Source organism: Panthera tigris, chromosome X (assembly GCF_018350195.1).
Source record: "Panthera tigris isolate Pti1 chromosome X, P.tigris_Pti1_mat1.1, whole genome shotgun sequence".
Taxonomy (NCBI): domain Eukaryota; kingdom Metazoa; phylum Chordata; class Mammalia; order Carnivora; family Felidae; genus Panthera; species Panthera tigris.
In genome coordinates this window covers 54494108-54512648 of record NC_056677.1, presented here as the reverse complement: position 1 = coordinate 54512648, position 18541 = coordinate 54494108, and the positions used below count along the sequence as shown (strand labels likewise).

General features: G+C 41.9%; 1 protein-coding gene across 1 annotated transcript in view; it reads right to left on the bottom strand.

The window, feature by feature from the left end:
* Positions 1 to 3354: 3354 nt before the first annotated feature.
* The window catches only part of AR (androgen receptor), a 180153-nt gene continuing 164966 nt past the window's right edge, over positions 3355 to 18541 (bottom strand). The window contains exons 5-8 of the mRNA XM_042974553.1: positions 15683 to 15827; positions 11553 to 11683; positions 10615 to 10772; positions 3355 to 9924 (exon numbers count right to left, since the gene is read on the bottom strand). Coding sequence (XP_042830487.1) covers positions 9769 to 9924; positions 10615 to 10772; positions 11553 to 11683; positions 15683 to 15827 — 590 coding nt within the window. The 3' untranslated portion in view covers positions 3355 to 9768. The remainder of the gene's footprint in view (positions 9925 to 10614; positions 10773 to 11552; positions 11684 to 15682; positions 15828 to 18541) is intronic.

Sequence of the window (18541 nt, the reverse complement as noted above, 5' to 3'; positions counted from 1 at the left end):
TTGGTTTAATGTGAAAAGCCTGAGACTGGAAATCAGAAGATTCAGTTCTTTCAGTTCATACTTAGGACCCTTAATTATTTAGGAGCAGCCTTGCCAACTATTTACCATGTAGAGGCTCTGTTTCCTTATCTGCAAAATGAGTTTGATCTCTGACATGCCTGCCTCTACAGAACGTTGTGAGGTTCAGATGAGATCATATGTTCTGGGAATTGAAATGCTGGCAAGAATTTCTATGGCTCCCTTTTAACCTTGGGATAAAGGCAAAAACTCTTTTGTGACACAAAGACCCTCATTGGCTTTGCTTGTGCCTCCTCTATACCCTCTTCTCCCACAGCCACACCCTTCTTCCAACTTTTCCCTCAGGCTAAACTATTTGCTGTGTCTTCCTGGAGGAAGAATTCCTCTTCCTCTGCCCTCACTCCCATCTTCTTTAAACTTAGGTCATAGCCTAGACTGTTCTAAGAAGGTTTCCCACTAGTCTATGTGAGGCATTATTCTTCTGTACTCCAACAGAACCTTGAACTTTCCTCACCATAGTACCCATTACATTATATTACAATTGTCTGTGTCTTAGTTTGTCTCTCTTACTATACTGAAAGCTCCATGTGGACAGAGACCATGTCTGTCTTTGGGGTACATAATGGTTACACAGTTTGTGAATAAATAAAAGAACAAATGAATGAGGGAATAATTGGATACTGTGCCCCTGTGAAGAGTCTTTTGAGATGGTGGGATTCTTTCCCAAATTTCATCCTGATATTATCCACTCTTAGAACTATATATAAGCATCAAAAGGGCTTATTTCCTTTGGGGACAAGTGTCCCAGGTGGCAGGTGATGTGCTTTTCACAGTATCTGCTGCTCTGTTGGCCTATTTTCTGATCTGAGATTTGAAGTGCCCAATGGGCCTGGGGGTGGTGCTATTTGCATAGAGTCTGGCTTAAATCTGCTTTTTTGGTAGTCTTCCTGGTTGGCAGACAGTCCAAGTTCTCCAAATGGCCTTCTCCTTGTTTGAAGTACCCTGGAAAGTAGTTGAGAGAAGCAGGAAAGTTGTGGCCTGAAAAAAAAAATGGTGACAGGAGAATCTGAGAATTTGAATCATCTGCATCTGTCTGTTAACTCAGAAACCTATGTTCTCATATTTCAGTATGTTTAAATGTTTCCCATTGCTTATGCAGTTACTGCTCCAATAATTCTCTCCTTCTCTCATATCACCTCCTGCAGTGGCATGAAGAAAACCTCTTGGAGTGGATGCTAGGTGAAGTATGTGCTGTGGTTGGAATAGAGATCCTTGAACTGTATAAATGAGAAACACAAATGAGAAGTGGAAGCTCTCACCACGGCTCTGAACTAGTGTGCAAAGGGATGGTGAAAGTTTTCAGGTGCCACACCGGTATGCTGCCTGCAGGCATATGAAGGGACCATAAACTGGATGATCTAGGGCCAGTCCTTTCCCCATAAGCCCTAATTCACAGTAACATATATAAAGCTTTTTGCCTGGCTTCCTCATGTGAAGAATGTTTGGGTTAGAGGCTAAGATCCCTTGTAGCTCAAAAATTATCAAAGATTAGCCTAATCTTGTCTGAAAGATGGATGTGAAAAGGTTGGGGGTGGATATGATAAGTTAAAGTCCCAGACTGTCCTGGCCGAAGGCATTTAATAGGCTGTAAATTCGCTGAAAACATGCACCATGGCTTACTTAACTCCTAATTATCTCTGCTATTTATAAGATCATCTAAATGGTAAACAAATTATTTCACTTTTGAGCCCTTTCCCCACCAATCAAGGGGTCAATAGCATCCACAACACAGGACTCAATTGTTGCTTTGATCCCCTGCTCTCCCAAGTGTTCAGTAAATTTTTGTTGAGTACAAATAGGATTTTAGTTCCAAAACTGTGTTCTAGGGATAATAAAAAGCCCATTCCTTTCCCCTTTATGTCATGATTAAGAAAGGTGTAACAGTAATTTGCAATAACCATGGTTTCCATATTGGAAGGTGCTTCCCATTTCATCTAGGCTTACTGCACATCTTCACATATAATCATGTCTTAGATGAGAAAACTAGATCCAGAAAAGGGAAGAGCATTACCCAGTACCATATAGTGAATCAGCAGGTCAGAATTCTAGCTATACCGTAGCTATATGACTATGAGCAAGTCACATATTGGGATCTGGCCTCCAGGTTCCTTTTAACCCACTAGATGCCCTTGTCCCTCTGACCTCTGTGCTTTGCTACTCCTTGGAAGGTCAATGACTCCTGAGGCGGTCAATGACAAATACAGCTCAATGTGGGATCCTTCTCAGGGTTTCTTGCATTTTAACAGGGAACAAAGCAAGAGCAATAGCCTCACTGGCTGGGTCACATACATTGTTATTGAGTCCTCAGCCTGGCCCAGTAGAGAGACATTGTGCAACCTCTATTACAGGTGAGGACACTGAGGCAAAGAAAGCTTCTGCATACTTCATCTGTCACCTCACCTGCATTTGTCACACCTCATTGATGGTCTGTATCTTAGGCTTATATATTCAAATTTGGATCTCATTTAAATATCCAAACTAGGAGGAGACAGGAGGCTACCTTGTCTAAACCTTTAAAAATCCCAAAGAAGGTGGGTTCAGATTTTACCTGGGTGGTCAAGGGTGATAAGGCTTTTGAAAAACAGTGAGAATGTGAACATGCCCATTCCTTATGTGAAGCTTGGCAAGAACTGGGCAGTGAAGCTCCTAATAATTTTATGCTCCCATAAGGATGAGGATGAGGGTGAACAGCTGGGTTTTGTGTGACTTTCTCCTGGTTGACAAGCTCAGAGTTTTTGATGGGAGGTTGTAATGGGTTATCAAGGTCCATCTGTATTTTCTAGCCCAGGCTCTTTGATATTTTGGTGGTCCCAGCTCAACCTATGCTAGGGCCAACACAAGGCAAATTTATAGCCCCTGTGCAAAGATTTTTTTTTTAAATATGTGAAAATCAACATAGCATAAAAGGTCACTGGGCATGATACCAACTCTTGACTTCAATAAAGAAAGCCAATAAAAAAGAGCTAATTAAAAAACTCTAATGACATTCTCCTAAAATTTTAGATGGTTTTATGTTTTAACAAATTAACAATGGTGATAAGAGAACATTAGCAGCTTTTCTTGAGTCTTTTTGTTAACAATAACTTGAGCCTGCAACCACAACAGGGGCTGTAGCCAAGTTTTAGCTGGAAGACCAGCAAGCCAGTATTTTACACAATGGATGACATTTCTGAAAGCAGAGACAGAGACAAACTCAGAGTCACACATGGATTCCAACAAACAAGTTTCTGCCATTTTTAATTATATTTAGAGCAACAAAAGATTCCAAGATTACAAAAAAAAAAAAAAAAAAAAAAAAAAAGAACAGAGCACTAGCGCTTGGGGCTGGTCCTGCTGCCCAGTGGAGGCCAAGTGTCGTTTTAAGTAATGAAGCCCCATCAAAAGAACTTTCAAGCAAAATTAATGTTTCTTTTTTTAAAAAAATCTTTATATGATGTGTTCTTTCTTCTTTTCTTTACTTTTCCCCTCAACGTTGAAAATTAATTCTTACATTTGGTTACATTGTGTGCTCCCTCCTGCTGCCAAATTAATCTCAAGGACAGCACAAGAATGTCATGTCTGAGGCACTCCCTAATCAATGTTCCAGTCTAGGGAAAAGCAGAAAGATGTCACTGAGTGGTTAGGGGACTCTTTTTTTTAGCTTGGGTTATCCCAGTGGTGGCTACTCTCAGCACCTGAATAGCTTATGGGATAGGACAATCCCACAGGCACTTCACTGCAGGACAGTTAGCACCAAGGGCTAAGGTTGGGAAAGACTGCAGGCCTAGCATGACTGTGGTGCAGGGAACAGAGTCCCAAAATGTAAAGCATCAGCCAGGGAGGGCACCACCAGAGAAGCAGCAACATTTTAGGATTTTCTTTCCTTTGGGGTATGTGTATGTTTCAATTTTCAGTGGCCAGTGGAATCTGCAGCCATATGATAGACAGCCTCATTAATTAGTGTGGCTGTTAATGGGGATATGGGGACTGTTTTGGGCTACAAGGGCTACTCAATCCATAGCCTCTCATTTAATTCTATAAAAGGCTAAGAGACAAGTGAGATAAGGAACAGAATCAGCACCCCTGCTATATTGAATTGGGGTTGCTGAGCAATCAATGCACATTACCTACTTTCTGGTCAAATCAAATGGGGATGAATCAAAAATGCATCAAAGGCTGTTTTTCCCTTTAAAAGTCTACATGCTAAATCTAAATACTCAACACTCATTTCTTGGGGAAGAAACAGTCAAAATGGTTTGTTACCTCAGCCTAATAATCTGAAGAGAAAGAGTGACTAAAGTGGATTTTTCTGCCTTCTCCTAGAAATGGTTGAAGGTTGGGAGGCTCTGGACAGCAGACCCCAGTGTCAATTTCTTAACTGAAGAAAAACATCCCTACCCATGGGCAGAGATGAACCTGCATTTACAGAGGTACAACTTCTAGTACACTGACAATTTTTTAACAGATAAAAACACATTTTCATTGTCAAAATCTTTACAGAACACACCCAAAACCAAAATTAGAGCACACAGACACCCAGTAGCAAGAGCACCTCAATCATAGGTGAGTGAATTGTGTGAAATATGGAGCGCTTGCTCCAGGTTCCCAAGTGCAGGAAACTGCCCTTTTCTCTCAAGGATGGTGAAGAACAAAGAATGCCCCTCCTTCCAAAGCTCAAGTCCTATTAGGAGGCCACTGTTTAATCATTTGGGTGGGCCTTTGGCCCCAAGTCTGGGCCTCCCTTGTGGTAAATCCCAGTTGATTCCAATGAGTCTTCACCACCCTTTACACATTCATCTGTCTTGGGCTAGTAAAGTGCAATACATCATGTACCCTATCCTTTTTCCCCTCTGCTCCTTTGTTAGGCCTATAGGTAAGGCCCCAGTAGAGGCAGAGATCTCTTAGTTATGTGATTAACCCAGGTATCTTTTCCATTCTGAGGAGAGCTTCCAAAATGTAACTGTGGCCTCTCTCATAAGTACATGGTATCAATTATGACCTGGAACCAAATATAAAGGTGCAGAGAAAGATAAAGCTATCAGAACACATTATATCTATACATATACAATTCAATCTGAAACATGGATACAAATACTCATTTACAATATATTTCAACCTTCTGCCATAAACCCAGGAGAACTTTTTGTGCTGTCCAAAGTGGGCAGAAATGAGGAATTCTGCCTGCTGTCCCTTTAGTGCAAAATCTAGTCCTTTAAATGCTCCCCTTCTCGGCAAGGGCTTCACATCTTCAGATAACATGGGCACTAGCAAACACAGTGGCCAAGACAGCTCCATTTCCATCCATGCAATAACGGAGCTTTAAGAACTTGCTCAACAACTACTAGAGAAAAAGAAAGCTAGTTTTGCTTATAAAATCACTTAGTGAAGGACTTATAATCCTTTTTATTTTTTGAAATTATTTTCACTTTTATAAACATGTATATTGTTGGGGGAAACCCACAAAACTCTTATATAGGTCAGTCAACAACAAAAGTCCTTTAGTCTGTCTTTGGATAGTTTTCCAAAGAGGCACTAATGCTTGCTCCCTCCCTGCTCTTAAAATTTTGGTCTCTTAGCAGATACAGTGTAATCTTTGGTTACATAATGTGATGCTTTCATTTCTTTGTATTTTTTAAAAAAACTACTTTCAAAGATTTTCAAAGAGATTATTGGTAAGAAACAGACCTGCCTATAAAAGGCAGCAGGGGTAGAAACTTCCTTTTATAAGAAAATGCGCATGCTAAATGGCTTATTGACTTTAAGTTTGGGATTTGAGCCTGTGCTTTAGCATTCCTGGTTCCCATGACCCTTTACAGGGGTTGAGCACAAAGGTCACTCCTTTGGCCCAGTGCCCACTCACCTGGGCAAATGGTACAAGATGATTAGTAGTCAGTTTCTTGTTTTCCCAGGGCCATGCAGGGATAGTTACAGGGATGTCTTGAGAGAGTCTCATGAAGTACAACCCTGGCACAGGGCTGGAAAGGGGTAAAAGGGAGTGGCTTGGGCTTTTGAACCCCGCCAAATATCAAGGGAGAAAAGAGGGCAAGGCCATATCTGTGCTGTGGCTAATGAAACAAACAGAAAGCACTTGAAGCTCAAAGTTAGGTCATTTGTGTAGTGTATCATGTGGATGATGAAACTATTTCTCTTAAAGTGCAAATAGAATACTTCTTGATATATATGAATATATGTATTTAGAAGTATAGTATGGACAGAGAGGAACTCTAGCATCAGCACGTTATTTCTTAACCTGGAATCACCTCAGCAACTACCCAAAGGACAGAGTGAAGCTTTTTTTCTTCTTTTTTAGTTCCAGTGAACATATATAAAAATATATGTGTTACGGAATTTCTTTTTCAAAGATATGTTACAGAATCCTTCAAAAACTTCCATTCTCATTAAAAAAATAATGAACTCTCCAAGAACAATGATACTGTCTGTGGCACAGAAAAGTTGTGAAACAAAGAACTCAACCCACATTTCAACTCAGAGGCCAGGCTTGGGATCACTACACAATGAACAAAAGCTGAAACTGCCACATGACTCTTTGACCACAGAGTTTGTGACTCTGGCAGCTGTCTGCTGCCTAGCACAGATGGGGCCTTCTCTCTGATGTTCTTTTTCTCTTCCTCACTCCATCCTCATTGTGCACTGCAAACCTCTTTGGAGACAGCTACCATTACTTGTCTGGTGAGTTATTCTCATCTTTCAGCTTACCAGGTGAGTGGATCTGGATGGCCCATCCTTCATGGGTGAGCAGAGTGTGCCAACCACATCAAGTCTGTACAGCAGATTACATGCAAAATGAGACTTTTGTCAATTACACTGGCTGGAACATCAATGGCCAAAAGAAAAAAAAAATCCCCCTTTTATCTGTGGGAGAACAAAGCTAAGCTAAAATCTCCTTCACTCACTGAAACCTCAGTGCAAAAACACTAGGCCTAAGGCCTTGTTTAGGCCATTTTCCCTAGTCTTGCCATTCAGAAATTCAGAGTAATTCAGTTGTTGCTGCTTTTAATTACACTGCTGTTTCACTGATTTTTGGCTTTCACAAATGCAAAACATATATATTCATAAAGACAAGAGTCACAATTGGGAAATCCATAAAGATGAAAAATTTTGTAGTCAGAGAAATAAAAAGGAGAGCATCTAGTATTTACAAGTAAAGGTATTATAATGATATAATCGAATCCATGTACCACAAAAGGTGAAAATCATTCCAAAACAGATGTAAAGGAACTATTAATCTATAACCTAGTTTAACTGACAAGAGTGGATTTTTTTTTCTTTAAAACAGCTAGAAGTAATCTTGTGAGCCTATACAAGCCAAATGATGTCATAACAAAGAAAAACATAATTTGTCTATCCTACCTCAGAAAGAGAACCTGTCAGCTTTAATTTTGTCAGCAGTCTTGGACTGGTATATCACCCATCTTAGGTTCCCCTTTCCCTTGTTATTTAAAGAAGCTGTTTTGCAAGTTCATTTGGCTATTAATATCAACACAGAAATCAGAGGAGGAAACCCATGTAGATAATAACATGTCACTCAGACACTATCTTCTCAATAAGTAGAGTGAACCAACTGAAATGGGTAGTTTGGTAACATGCCCCTCATTTCTTGAGTTTAACAGATGACTTTAAGAGCTAAGCGAGGAGGCAGTTGCCAAGATGAGAAAGTAGGTGGACATTCCTCCTGAACTCAGGATTGGGGAACAAAGGCAACAAAATAGAGGTGTGCCAAAGGACTATATGAAACCAGTTTCCCAGGAGCACACCCTGAGTTCATGGATGTCAGCCCATTGGAGCCACACCAACCAGAACTTTCCAAAAGAGGTGATGGTTCTATAGTATAAATGTTTCAGTCTTCCTCTGACTGAGAGGCAGCAACAAAGGTGGGGAGTCTGAGTGAGTAGGGCCGATATCAGAGCCCAGAATCAGCAGCAGAGGATGATGATGAGTAAACTGACCAGGTGGTGCTCATCTGGCTTTAGATTTTGCCTCTGAAGACTTTAATTTAGTAGTCAGTCTCCTCTTAGTTTCTTCTCTCTTCTTCCCATGACTTCTGTAGGTGGATATGCTGGGTGGCAAGGAGAACATTTACAGGGTTTGTGGTTCTAGTGCCTTCATTCTTCTAATTCTGGTAATTGAGTTTTCTCTTTAACCCTGACCTTCATAGCCCCTTTGGCTGCTCTGGAGGAAGAAGTAGGTATTTTTCCACTTGGTGGGAAGGTATCATCTCTAAGGGACAAGGGCAAGATGCCCAGCTTGTCCAATCCCATTGATGCCTTCTTTTCAGTTTGTCTAAGGGCTCCAGAGATCAGATAGTTGATGAAAGACATTTGGTAAGAAGTCTTTGAGTCTACAGGTGTCTAGAGACAGATGTCAAGACTCTTGGCTTGCTAGTCTTCTTGGTGGTAGGAGCTCTTAGCAGAGAGTCTGTGAACATGCCCAAATAATGGACAAACATCACCACCATGGCTGTAACACAGTCTAGTGAAGTCCAGGCCCACAAAACACTGAAGGGAGGGTAAGAGGGAGCTTTCAGCTGCATGGCATCAGGCAGAAAACATTCAGATCTTTTAAAGGTAAGGGCAAAGAGTGATCAAATCTTCAGTGCCCTAAGCAGGAAAACCACCAAGCCATCAATTCCTTTTCCTCTGACTCCAGCCCCAACCTCTTCCCTGATGCATAAATGGGAAAGCAGGCCTCAATCTGGATACGGTCTTCCAAAGGGTCAGATCTCTCCCTTCTTTTTTACTGGTTTGAGTCTTTAGTGGAAGTGACAAAGTTTTGGCTAAAGAGAACATTCAGTTTAAAGCTCTTAGGCTTACTGAAAGTCAATTCGAGGGTGGAGGCAGACAGTGAGAGAGAAAAAGTATTGGTTGTAGAGGAGGTATTCACATGCAGACACGTTTTCAAACAAGAAGCACATTTTCAGTACCATGAATTGCACTGCAGTTAATGCAGTCTAGCCATCAGGGGCCAAGGTTGTGGGCAGGTACTGGTGATCCATCTGTCTTCTTCCTCCCATCATCTCTTAAATCTGTCTCCTCCCCTCGCCCCACTTCTAACTAATCTTTGTGGTCATTCGGCCCTCTAATGGCAATAGCCATTGTCAGAAAAGAAAGTTTCCCAGGGAGGCTGAGTTTGGAAAAAAAAAAATCAGTGACTCCCCATGCGCTTGCAATTTTCACCTTACTGTAGTCACTGTTGGTCTCTTTGAGGAATTGTGCTTGTTTTTATATTTTTTAAGAGGGGAAAAAAACCCTACAAGGATTTTTGGTTTTAGGGGCATTGTATGTTTTTGTTTTTGTTTTCCCAGATACTCTTAGCTCTCTAAACTTCCCGTGGCATTAAGTGAGTAAACGTTTGCATGGCTGGCACACAGTGCAGTGCTATAAACTGGGCCACAGGAGGATCATCACAGATTTAAAGAAATACAACACCATTCAAAACACAGATAAGAGCCATGGCAGGGAGCAGAGTCTGAAAGAGCCATGGGAGGGTCAGATAGGAAGGGAAAAAAAGAAAGGAGGAAAAGAGGAAATAAAAGTTTAGCAAATAGAACTCAGGAACATTTTCATGACAGATTGTACATCGAAAGAGGAAATTCCCCAAGGCACTGCAAAGAAGTAGTGCAGAGTTGTAACAGGCAAAAGATATGTGAAAAGGGGAGTGGGGTAGGGTGAGAAAATGGGGGCCTCCAAAGCTTCACTGTGTGTGGAAATAGATGGGCTTGACTTTCCCAGAAAGAATCTTGGGCACTTGCACAGAGATGATTTCTGCCATCATTTCTGGAAAGTCCACGCTTACCATGTGGGACTTGATTAGCAGGTCAAAAGTGAACTGATGCAGCTCTCGTGCAATCTGTAGGGGGAACAATAAGAGGGAGAAAACAGGCTTGACAAGGAATTGGTTTGTATCAGGCTCTTCACCCCATCCTCCTTCACTGTCCTTGGCCCTCCGTGTGTGTGTGTGTGTGTGTGTGTGTGTGTGTTCACACACATGTACACTAAATGGTCTCCATGGAGTTACTGAGGGCTTGCAAGAGATCTCCTACACCATTGCAAGCTCTCCAACTCAGGACTGCATGTTCCTTTTCCTCAGCACATGCACTCGAATGCACATACACAATCTCTCTCTCTCTCTCTCTCTCTCTCTCTCTCTCTCACACACACACACACACACACACACACACACACACATACACATATGCACAAACACACACACATGCACAAACACACAAACATGATTCAAGGAAGAGGGGAAAAACATTCAGGCCTGTTTTGTCTGCCTAGAGAACTTATCTTCTCTAAGCCCTTTCCCTGAGTCCCAACTGCTCTGTTCTCAACTCCTCCACCTCTTTAACAATTTCCAGGGGCACTGTGACCTGTGTTCCTTTCCTCTCCATTGCATTTTCTTCCTGGACTAAACTCAAAGCCAGAGGAGAATGGAAGCACCTCCTAACAGGTGGTGCCAGATCCTAAAAGAGCATATTATCACTTGGCTCTATCAAGTTATTTCTCCCTGACAAAGCACCCTCTATTGTTTGCTTACAGGTTGCACAGAGTCCAGGAGCTTGGTGAGTTGGTAGAAGCGCCTTGAGCAGGATGTGGGATTTTTTCTCTTGCAAGCAATGATACGATCAAGTTCCTTGATGTAATTCATTCGAAGTTCATCAAAGAATTTTTGATTTTTCAGCCCATCCACTGGAACTGATGTGGGATGAAAACAGAATGGGGAGGGAAGGCATGCCCACAAAGGAGCATTAGACAAAGCACCAAGTTTTCTGACAACAAACTTGACCCCCACCGGCACAGGGAGGGAACCATCTACTTGGTTTCCTGTCAGTTGAAGTCTGTATGCCTGGGCCCTTCAGGCTGCCAGTAAGTTCACAGAGAAAAACCTAGCTGGACCCAATCTGAAAGGCATCAAGTAAATACAATTTACTAAGCCTTTCATTTTTCTGGTCTTCTCATCTACACACTTCTTATGACCTGTGGTTTTTATGTTGTCAAAGTCCAGCCCTGACTTAGACAATTAAAATATATAGCTTTTAATATCAAAATTTGCCTCCTTTTCCTCTCACAGGTGCCAAGACAGCATTCTGAAGAGACATTAAAGAAAGATTATTGGCTGCCTAATAAATCCTATCTTAGTTGCTTACATAGATCTCCTACTATTGCTCTGCAATAAATATTAGGTGGTTCTTGCCTGTTTCTATGGTAGAAGCTATGGCAAAGTTCAGAGACCTGCTACAGCCAGCTCCAAAAGCCTTGTTCCAGAGAAAGACTGGAGATAGGTGGGGATCTAATAGAGGTTGAGTTCTAGCAAAGATGACTTTCTTTGCTAAGGGAGAGTGGAAGAGGGAGGGTGAATAAAGAAGGAAAATGCCTAGGAGCTGGCTTCTCTCTGATAAATCTTTAGTGGGAAAAGTAGCTCCCTTTTTAGTCCCTATGGCACCAGGAGCATTTTTTGTCTCTCCGGGCACTTACTAATGCTGAATAGCAGCAGTGCCTTCATGCACAAAAATTCCTGGGGGGTGATTTGGAGCCATCCAAATTCTTGAGAGAGGTGCCTCATTCGTACACACTGGCTGTACATCCGGGACTTGTGCATGCGGTACCTGGGGAGAAGACATACAGAGAAAGGAAGGGACTAAGGGAGGGCTTAACAATAAGCTTTGGTTGCCCTCCCCAACCCAGGTTCTCTAAAAAGAGCTCACTGTTTCTCTTCCTGGTGCTTTATTGATAAGGAACAAGCTTGTTCTTTTTTTTCTTCCAAAATCCTGACATCCTGATAACTACTCATCTTCCCTGCCCAGGATATGGGTTAGCACATGGAATTTCCAGGTCCCTGTGCCCCTCCTGTTTCCTGAGACAGAGACAGGAAAGCCTAACCAAATGAACACAATGGGCCAAGCACATGGTCTCCCTGACTACAGTTCTAATATTCCAGCTACAGCCAGAGCCAGAACTTGCCTCCCAGGCATCCCAACTTGGAGAATTTCTAGGAGATAAGCTTTAGGAATCAACTCCTAACGTGAGGACACCAGGATTCCCAAGTGACCATAGTAGTTTATCCTGTCAATTTCCCTGTCTCTTGGTGTAAATGACATTTCCCTTTATAGAAATTTTATCACTTAAAATAAAACAGAAAAGATTCCCCATATCCCTTCACAATGAGTTCCAATGCTTATCAAATCAGCAATGAAGTGCTTCTGAATGTCCAATCTAAATGTCCCCTGAAGGGGAGCCTATTCCCTCATATAATGGTTATTCCTTATCACAGTTTGGGAGTTATAAACACATGTGAGCTGCCTTTATTATAGTGGCTTGTCAACAGATCATCACATTATCACTTATAAATTATATAGGGAAGTGGCCAAGGCTTGAACAGTTTCTCAGGGCAGGGGGGCAGGCAACCTCTCTGTTTTATGACTGGCCATGGCAAGCCTCTAAGAAGATACAGCATCTTTCTGCTAGTTGGTCTTCCTGATTTTCAACATATCAGAAATCATGTGTGTGTGTGTGTGTGTGTGTGTGTGTGTGTAGGAAAGAGAGAGAGAGAGAGAGAGAGAGAGAGAGAGAGAGAGAGAGAGAGAAACTGATTTTGTATCTTGTAAAGAAAGGAAATGGAAGTCCAACACCCACTTAAGTAGTGAGGAAAAAGACCCTGGATTGGGCTTGAAGGCTGTGGTTTGACATTTTGGTCCCCAAAACACTAGCCTTGTCCACAGGATAAACAGCCCTAGAACTGTTTAGGTAAAAGCCCAACACTCTATCTCAGAGAGATCTGGGCTGGCCTAGAGAAAAAGGGAAGGGGGCAGATAGTGTATTCAATTCAGGATGGATACCAGCTACAAAGAGGAAATGTTTAGATAGTATTTCAAGTAAACTGACCAAAGCAGTGTTGCTCCAAGGCCTTTCACACCATAGAGAATTTTTTAAGGAGATCTGTTGACACTGGGACCTAACCTTGCTCCAGTCTTTACTGTACTTCCAAGCCTCTGTTGACGATAACACTACAGTCTTTTTACCACTAAAATTATGGTCCTAATGTGGAGGATTGATGCAACACTGCTGCAAACCCCAAGGACAGAGAAATGTGGGGAAAATAGAGAAGAAAAGGGGAAAGGCAAGGGAAGGAATTCAGAGGGGAAGGTAGCAAGAAGGATAAAGGACAAAATGAGTAGGGAAAGAGTTAATGGGAAGAAAGGGAGAAGAGTGTGGAAGGCAGAAAAGGGGCAGGAATGGAATATTCAGGAAGAGGGCAGAGGTAGAGGAGAATAAACAACAGTGAAGAAAAGAAGAGATGAAAATTGGAAAACACTGAGCACAGTGCTTGGCAAATAGTCAGTGTTCAATAAATGACATGTAAGAAGGTGCCATTATCATAGTATTCACCATTCTACAGATGAGAAGACTAAGGTTTAGAGAAGTTAAGTAATTTATTCAAGATCACACAGCTAGGGTTCAAGCCCATCACCCTCACAACATGTGTTCTCCACAAATAGGAGAGGAAGAAAGAAGAAAGCAGTGCTTATGACAGGTTTTGGTGTCAGAGAGATCAGAAATGGGTTGGCTCAGAGTTCCTGACTTTCTTTATGGGCTTCATTCTCCATATTAGTATCTTGAAGAGGCTAGCAATAATTAGTGGCTTTAAACTGGAGGGTGCTGCCTCCCTACTGGGTGCTAGATGTATATGTGGTAAATTTGGGTTGTTATTGACATCTTCTTTGGTATTTGGTAGGCAGGTATGAGGGATGTTAAACATAAACATGTTCAAACATGCAAGAACATCCTACACAACGAAAAATTATTCCTCTGAAAATGTCAACAGTATCCCTGTTGAGAAACATTGGTTTAGATGTTTAAAGAGACTCTAAGAGCTCTAAAATAGAGCTTCCCACATGAGGAATGGGGGCTCTGTTGTTTCAGGACCCCTGGGGCTTGATGGGCCTAGGACTCTGCCCCTGTGGTGCCTTCTGAAGAAATACATGGGAGTGGGCCAGAGAGCTGAGAAGGGGTGCCACATTACTTACACAGAGGCAGAAAAGGAAGTGAAGATTTAGAAAACAACAATTATCACTTCGCAAAGGTTTAAGGGCTCTAGATGAGGTGGGTGGTGCAGGAGCCCAGGGTATTAATTCAATCACTAGAGGGCAGCAGGAGGGTAGGGGTTAGAGTTAAACAGGAAGAGAGCTTTTAAAGGCCTGCCCCTGAAGATGGCATCATAGGTAACTCTTTCGAGATCTGGAAACCTCTAAACAGGTTGTGCCAAAAGCCCAATGGTTATTCTTAGCTTCTGGCTACCAGGGTTGGCTGGGTTGGAAGAGGGCAGCTGGGGATACTCATTTTGCCCCATAAGGCCCTGCTGTACTGGAAGGAACCAGTAGTCTGTACATTTTATTTTAAGGCTCTTCTGGGTTAGAGGGCTGGAGAGGAAGGAAGGTCAACTCCTACCCTGACCAAAAGGATTCTCTGTGGTGAAACTAGCTCAAGGTACTTGGGAAGGCTTGTTTGTTTTTTTTTTTTTTTTTTTTTTTTTTTTTTTTTTTTTTGTCAGCTCCATGCACAATGCTATCAAGGGACCTCAAACAGCAGACATAGAGAAGATTATCAGAATTAGGGAAAGAGTATTCGCAAGGTATTTCTCTTATTTCTTGCCTATTATTGGCCAGGCATTTTACATCCAATTTTAGTCATCATAACAAGCCACTTAAGAAAGTTATATTTTGTTAACAGACAAGGAAACTGAAGATCAGAGAAGTTACGTCTTACCCAAAGACTGTGATGCAGGATGTTATAGAGCAGAGATTTTAGCTGAGAAAAGTATAATTCCAAAATTTGAGCCCTTGGCCTAATTCATGAAAGATAAATAGAGCTAGTGGCAGGGCAAGCATTAATTAAACCTGTTTTAAAGAGAAGGGAAGTAGCTAAGCCAATGTTGCATATCTAGAGAATGGTGGAGCTGTTCCTCCTTGTCATCTACCACCATGAGGCAGTATAGGAGCTGTGAGTTATACAGACATACTTTGAATTCTGCCACCAACATGCCTTCGGTGAGTCACTTTATTTTGTTAAGCCTAATTTTCCCCATCCATTAAAAAAATACTATCTGTAAAAAGGGGAAATCAGGTTATCACGAGGACTTAATGGGGAAGGATTTTGAAAGTGCGTAGTATAGTTCTGGCACAGAGGAGTTGCTCAACAAATGGTGACTGGCAGTAGCCCTCAGTGGTAGGAAAGGGACCACAGGAACTTCAGCTTTCACAGCTAGAGTCCTTTGTCCATTCCCTAGTTGTTTTACAGTGAAGGAGAGGGGCCTTGACATGAGGTTGAGATAATCTACAAAGCAGGTCATAACCATGGCCAAGATACTTGGTTTTGGATAGGAAAGGAATGGCTCAGCACCAGCTCCCCCCCCCCCCCCTTGCTTCCTACTAGGTGGCTTTTCAGCAAGGCAAAGCCACCTCAGATTGGGCAGGTTGGCTGGAGCCTCTACTGCCTCACCTATAGGACAAATGGGCCACCCCCACCATTACCCCCATTACCATCATCACCACCAAAAGATCTGGCCAGGATGTTATATTTATGTGAGTTCTGGGCCCATGAGCACTTACTCATTGAAAACCAGGTCAGGGGCAAAGTAGAGCATCCTGGAGTTGACATTGGTGAAGGACCGCCAGCCCATGGCAAACACCATAAGCCCCATCCAGGAGTACTGAATAACTGCCATCTGGTCATCCACGTGCAAGTTGCGGAAGCCTGAAGATGGGGCAGAGGCAGTGGTCAGACTGGGCAATGATGGGCTGAGTGAAGTCCCAGCCATCTGCTGGGCTGAGAATTGCTGAAACTCTAGCAGATTCTGAGGAGTCCCAGGGACCATCAATACTGAGGAACAGGGGGAGAATAAACTATATGGTGGGGATAATATTCCTTGCTCTCTCTACCTCACTAGGCTATTCAAATGAGATGATAATGGAGGCAAAATATGTCAGTTGGCAGAGAATAATAATCTAACACTGTTTACAATGAGTGAACTCTTTTATAAGTATGTTACTTATATTAACTCATTTATTCTTCACAACAGTCCAATAAATTAGGTTCTATGAGTAGCCCCATCTTGTGAATTAGTAAAAGTGAATCACAGAAAGGTTAAGAAACTTGTCCAAGATTGTAAGGCTAGTGACTGGCAGACTACATTTCAAAGCCAAGCAGTCTGACTCCAAAGCCTGTGCTCTTGATTACTATGCCTTTCTGAAGATGAAGTGTAATAATCATTTCTCCTACATGAACAGCATTTTTCAATTTACAAAGATCTTTTCCAGATATATACTTATTTTTCCCTTCTAACAATCCTGGGAAATGAATATTATTACATATCAGCATATGTTGGAATGCATTTGACAGCCACTGCCTTCTCTATACCACCTTCAGGCTCTTTATCTTTTCTCTGATCCTCTTTAGGACTCACTTCCTGTCCATTATTTTGTACTCAACAAGTAATCTGACTTTGCTAGTTCCCTACTCTACCATTTCTGCCCTACTACCATTATTATACACAAATAAGTTCTTTATGACCTGCCTCCTTAGACTAATTTCTTGCCACTTATCTTTTCATAATTTAGCTTCTAATTATTCTGAAAAACTTAGTTTGCTGAACACATCATACTTTCTCATGCCTCCGTATCTCTGCTATCTCTACATAGTCAGTTGCCTTTGTCTAGAATGTATTCCTCCCTCCCTAGGCTTTCCATATGATAAATACCTACTCATCTTTAAAATTTTCACTGAAAATCTACTTCCTCTGTGAAGCCTTTTCCAACTCATCTAAGCAGACAATGATTCTTGTTTCACCTTCTTACTGAGCTTTGTGTAGCCCCACCCAATTACAACACTTATTACACAGTATTGGAATTTACTTATGTACACATCTATCTCCTCCACAAGACTTGTAGATTCCTGAAAACAAGAACCATCCCTATTTCATGTTTTCTCCTTAGTACATAGCATAGTTCAGATAGTTGAGTACACATTTTTGAAATATTCATTTAACATTTATTATTTAATTTAATAGTAATTAAGAGGACTAAGGATTCCCAATTTTTTTCATTTTATAAAATGGAATCCAATGATCTCCAAATTATCTACCTTAATCTCAGAGAGCAGAAGCTCCTAGATGCTACTTCCACAATACCACACAGATAGATCCGATGTAGCTATATTCTTCTGGAGGTTTCCAGACAGTTAGATGCTTAGAGAATCACCTCAGAGCTTGTCTTCTACCAGTATCTCAATTCTCTTTCCCCCCAAATATCCAGAATTTTCAGAAATTTTGTTTTGCTATACCTCATTAGGAATGCTTCCATTAATTTAGATAAAGTTTCTAAGTTTCCTGTTGATGACCTCATTTAACTCTCACAATAACCCTAGAGAGCAGAAAATATGACACTCATTTTTCTAACAAAGAATTTGAGGGCTAGAAAAGTTAATGGACTTACCCAAGGCCATATAGTCTATGTGTGGGTGAATTGGGACTAAAACTAATTCTCTTCAGGGCCTTTTCCACTCTACTGCTGAAGGGCACAACTCAAGAACTACCAAGTTCATGAGCTTTTGGTAGCCATAGACCGAGGTCTGATGTGCACACTATGTAGACATGTCGTTCTGCTTAGTTGGTCCTTGTCCGCCCCAAAACCCCATTTCCCTTCTCCTCTCCTCTCCTCTCCTCTCCTCTCCTCTCCTCTCCTCTCCTCTCCTCTCCTCTCCTCTCCTCCTCTCCTCTCCTCTCCTCTCCTCTCCTCTCCTCTCCTCTCCTCTCCTTCTTCTCTTCTCTCTTCTCTCTTCTCTCTTCTCTTCTCTTCTCTTCTCTTCTTCTCTTCTCTTATCTTCTCTCTTCTCTGTTCCAACCCTACCAGACATCAGGGATTCTAGAGTCCTCATATCACCACCATTGCAGTTCAATTGAGTGACTGCAATCTTAGCTCCCAGGCCTTAGCATCCTATCTTCACTGTAGTGATATGCTGACAGACTAGCTGAAGTCTGAGACCCCAGAGTGTTTCCTGACAGAAGTCATTCTGTAGCACAGAACTCTTGATACTGACTCTTCCTAGTAGGACACAAAAAGCAGGGATCGAGCATGGAACATACCTTGGGGAAAGGGCCCAGGAGCTTGAAACCTGAGCCTCTGGAGTGGAAGCAAGCAAAGACTTGGCTGCTGAGTGTGTGAATAAGAGGATGTGTAGGGAAAATGAGGATTAAACTGTACAAGTACTAAGGAAGCTGTCAATACTGATGCTTTTTTCACTCCTTGAAATGCCAGAGAGCTAACAAAGAGGAGAAAAAAGGGAAAGCTTAGTTTGACTGTAATACTAACTAACTAATAATACTAATGGTCCTAGTGAGACCTGCTTAGAACTCAATCCTAATTACTGTGTATACATAAGCAGCATAGCAGGCTAATTTTCCTATAGGTCTA